Source organism: Mustela lutreola, chromosome 18 (assembly GCF_030435805.1).
Source record: "Mustela lutreola isolate mMusLut2 chromosome 18, mMusLut2.pri, whole genome shotgun sequence".
NCBI lineage: Eukaryota > Metazoa > Chordata > Mammalia > Carnivora > Mustelidae > Mustela > Mustela lutreola.
This window is the reverse complement of record NC_081307.1, coordinates 35,938,016-35,941,436: the sequence shown is the minus strand read 5'-3', so window position 1 is coordinate 35,941,436 and position 3,421 is coordinate 35,938,016. Positions and strand designations below refer to the sequence as shown.

The 3,421-nt window shown below is 42.7% G+C and overlaps 1 protein-coding gene across 1 annotated transcript; it reads right to left on the bottom strand.

Annotated features, from left to right (window-relative positions):
- Nucleotides 1–2,070: 2,070 nt before the first annotated feature.
- On the bottom strand, nucleotides 2,071–3,138 carry LOC131820335 (beta-defensin 103A-like). The gene is made up of 2 exons (XM_059155876.1): nucleotides 3,081–3,138; nucleotides 2,071–2,216 (listed from the first exon to the last, which is right to left on the bottom strand). The coding sequence occupies exons 1-2, from the start codon at nucleotides 3,136–3,138 to the stop codon at nucleotides 2,071–2,073; spliced, it is 204 nt and encodes a 67-aa protein (XP_059011859.1).
- Between the last annotated feature and the right edge of the window lie 283 nt (nucleotides 3,139–3,421).

Below are 3,421 nucleotides of genomic sequence, written 5' to 3'. Positions count from 1 at the left end.
CTAGTAACGAGATTGAAGCAATGATCAAAAACCTCCCAAAAAACAAGAGCCCAGGACCTGATGGATTCCCTGGGGAATTCTATCAAACTTTCAAAGAATAAATAACACCTATTCTCCTGAAGCTGTTTCAAAAAATTGAAGCAGAAGGAAAACTTCCAGACTCTTTCTATGAAGCCAGCATTACTCTGATCCCCAAACCAGGCAAAGACCCCACCAGAAAGGAGAATTTCAGACCAATATCACTGATGAATATGGATGCTAAGATTCTCAACAAGATCCTAGCAAACAGGATCCAACAGCACATTAAAAAGATTATCCACCATGACCAGGTGGGATTCATCCCTGGGCTACAAGGATGGTTCAACATTAGCAAATCAATCGATGTGATACAACAAATTAATATGAGAAGAGAGAAGAACCACATGGTCCTCTCAATCAATGCAGAAAAAGCATTTGACAAAATCCAGCATCCGTTCCTGATTAAAACGCTTCAAAGTATAGGGATAGAGGGAACATTCCTGACCTTCATTAAATCTATCTATGAAAGACCCACAGCAAATATCATCCTCAATTGGAAAAAGCTTGCAGCCTTCCCGTTGAGATCAGGAACACGACAAGGATGCCCACTCTCACCACTCTTGTTCAACATAGTATTAGAAGTCCTAGCAACAGCAATCAGACAACAAAGGGAAATAAAAGGGGTCCAAATTGGCAATGAAGAAGTCAAACTCTCTCTCTTCACAGATGACATGATTCTTTATATGGAAAACCCAAAAGACTCCACCCCCAAACTACTAGAACTCATACAGCAATTAAGTAACGTGGCAGGATATAAAGTCAATGTACAGAAATCAGTGGCTTTCATATACACTAACAATGAAAATACAGAAAGGGAAATTAGAGAATTCCATTTACTATAGCACCAAGAACCATAAGATACCTGGGAATAAACCTAACCAAAGAGGTAAAGGATCTATAGTCTAGGAACTACAGAACACTCATGAAAGAAATTGAAGAAGACACAAAAAGATGGAAGACCATTCCATGCTCTTGGATCAGAAGAATAAACATTGTTAAAATGTCTATACTGCCTAGAGCAATCTATACTTTTAATGCCATTCCGATCAAAATTCCACTGGTATTTTTCAAAGAGCTGTAGCAAATAATCCTAAAATTTGTATGGAATCAGTTCATGCTTTTTTGATGGAAAGTGGGATCAAGGCTCTTCTCTTTGGGAATCTGTTTCCATCTTCTGACAGCTGGTTCTCTTGCTTTTCCGTAGGGCTGGTGTGAGGAAAATGGGTCTCCCACCGCAGCTCCTGGAATCCTTCCATATCAACATTGAGAGGACACTGACTAGTTAACCTGCAGGGCCTTAGACCACCGGGATGAAACAGTTTCTCAGCAGCTTTTGTGCTCAAGGCACTCTTCTAGGCCATCCAGAAATGATTAAGACAAAGTCTTTGCCCTTAAAAATGATGCAACCAGACATGGAGATTGGAAATAAGCAAATGGTACAATGCAGAAATCAAACAGAATTCAGAGAAGAGGTTTTCAGTCCGAACCCTGCAGTGTGCTAGAGGAAAGCTCATATTCTTTTGGGAAAGCAGCTCTCTCTGTAAGGAGGTCGTTGCATTTGTGATGGCCCCTGGAGGATGTGCTAAAGTTTAGAGATGAAGCTGGGAAGGTGATTGTATACCTGGTGGGAGGTCCGCTGGAACAGAGAAATGGGTGATAGGAAAGCTAAGGGAATTTTTTAGGAGGAACAGGGAGGCCAATCTCTTTGGGGAGCATAATTTGCAAAAGAGGAGTCAAATCTGATAAGGCTTGGAAAATAAGTTTAGACTTTTTTGAGGATTCCTTTTTGAGGATTCCTCCAAAGGTGAGTCTGTGAAGGCTTTCTAACTTACCAGTTTGGTAACAACTACCACAATAACCAGAATTTAAAAAGGACAATCAAGCTTCTCTTTCTTTTGAAAAAAAAAAAAAAATTAAATTTGATTTTTCTTCTGTAAACTTCCAGGAGACATTTTCACACTTTACAATGTTCCCAGTCAGTGTTTCCGGATTTTATTTCTTTCTTCGGCAGCATTTTCGGCCCGAGGAAGAACAGCGGCCTATCTGCTCCTCCTTTGGCAGACAGCTAAGCACGGCACACCGCCCGCTCCTTATTCGGCAATAATACCTCTGCAGGGTATTTACAATTCCTCCGTTCCCTGCAAGGACAAAATAGAACACAGGGGAAGGCTTTAGTCCAAGTACAAGGCTTTTGGAATTCCCCAAATAACCCATCTGTTGCCTTTCTTTTATTTTTCCCGGTCTCCTTTCCTGAATTGGAAAGTGAATTCAGTTATAGACCCCGTTGAATGCCTCATAGGGTTGAACACATACAGACATTGCTTTAAATCAAGAAACGAGAAAATACACATTGGAAAGATACTGGTTTGAATTTGGTAGATACCAATTTGTAATTTCCTTTATAAATAAAATATTTTTCTGATCTCTATCCCAGGGAATTGTTTGTTTTTCTTTTATTTTAGAGTGTTTTCTTTCTTTTAAAATCACCTTTTCCTCTTTTTAGAAAATGAGAAGTAAAGTAGAGGAAGGATTAAGCAACCAACTGACCTGTGCTTCTGTGGGTCACAGCTCAGCCGGGGACCAAGGTGGCCGTGGGGGAGGGATGCGGCTGGGCTCATGGGGGCTGGGGCTGCAGGGGCCCCCGGAGGTTCGCAGCCCCCCAAAAACTCCACTTACAACCCCTAAAGCTAGTAAGTAGGAGTCTGTTTAAATCCATCTTTCCTGCTGGGGTTAAAGTTTTTGTATCACTTTATGTCTCTGGAGCAGGTAAGGCTCGTCCCTGTCCATGACGGGCTGGTCTTTGTGAGCTATTTAGTCTCTGAAAAGGTCAGGGAAATGGCTTCAAGATCCTTGATGAGTCTCAGCAGAAAAAAGAAACTGGTGATGTCTGTTCCCATACCACAAATCTACCTGGTCTGAAGTTCCCGAGGAACGGAAACGGACGGACTCTGAATGACACACTTGCAGTTCCCTCAACCCTCTCACCTCCCAACCCATCTCACCTGGAGCAGGCATCAAGAACAGAAAGGGCAACAGGAGAAGAAGGTAATAGATCCTCATGGCCGACCAGCTTCTCAGGGCGCTGAGACTGGGTGGGAAGGTGTGCTCGCCTGCTTTATAAGGATTACAGGACACGCCACGCAGCCATAGGGACAGGTAAGCAGCAGCTGCAATTCCTGTAATAGTACAATGATGACAATATGACGTGTTTCCTGATGCTTCATGCCAGTGTCTCTTACCCCACAGACCACGCCCACTCACCCCGAGTTAATTGCAAACCTAAAGGGTGAAGCAAGCCTGATGTGAGCACACAGCTATTCTGATGCCCTCTAGGCTCCAGGAG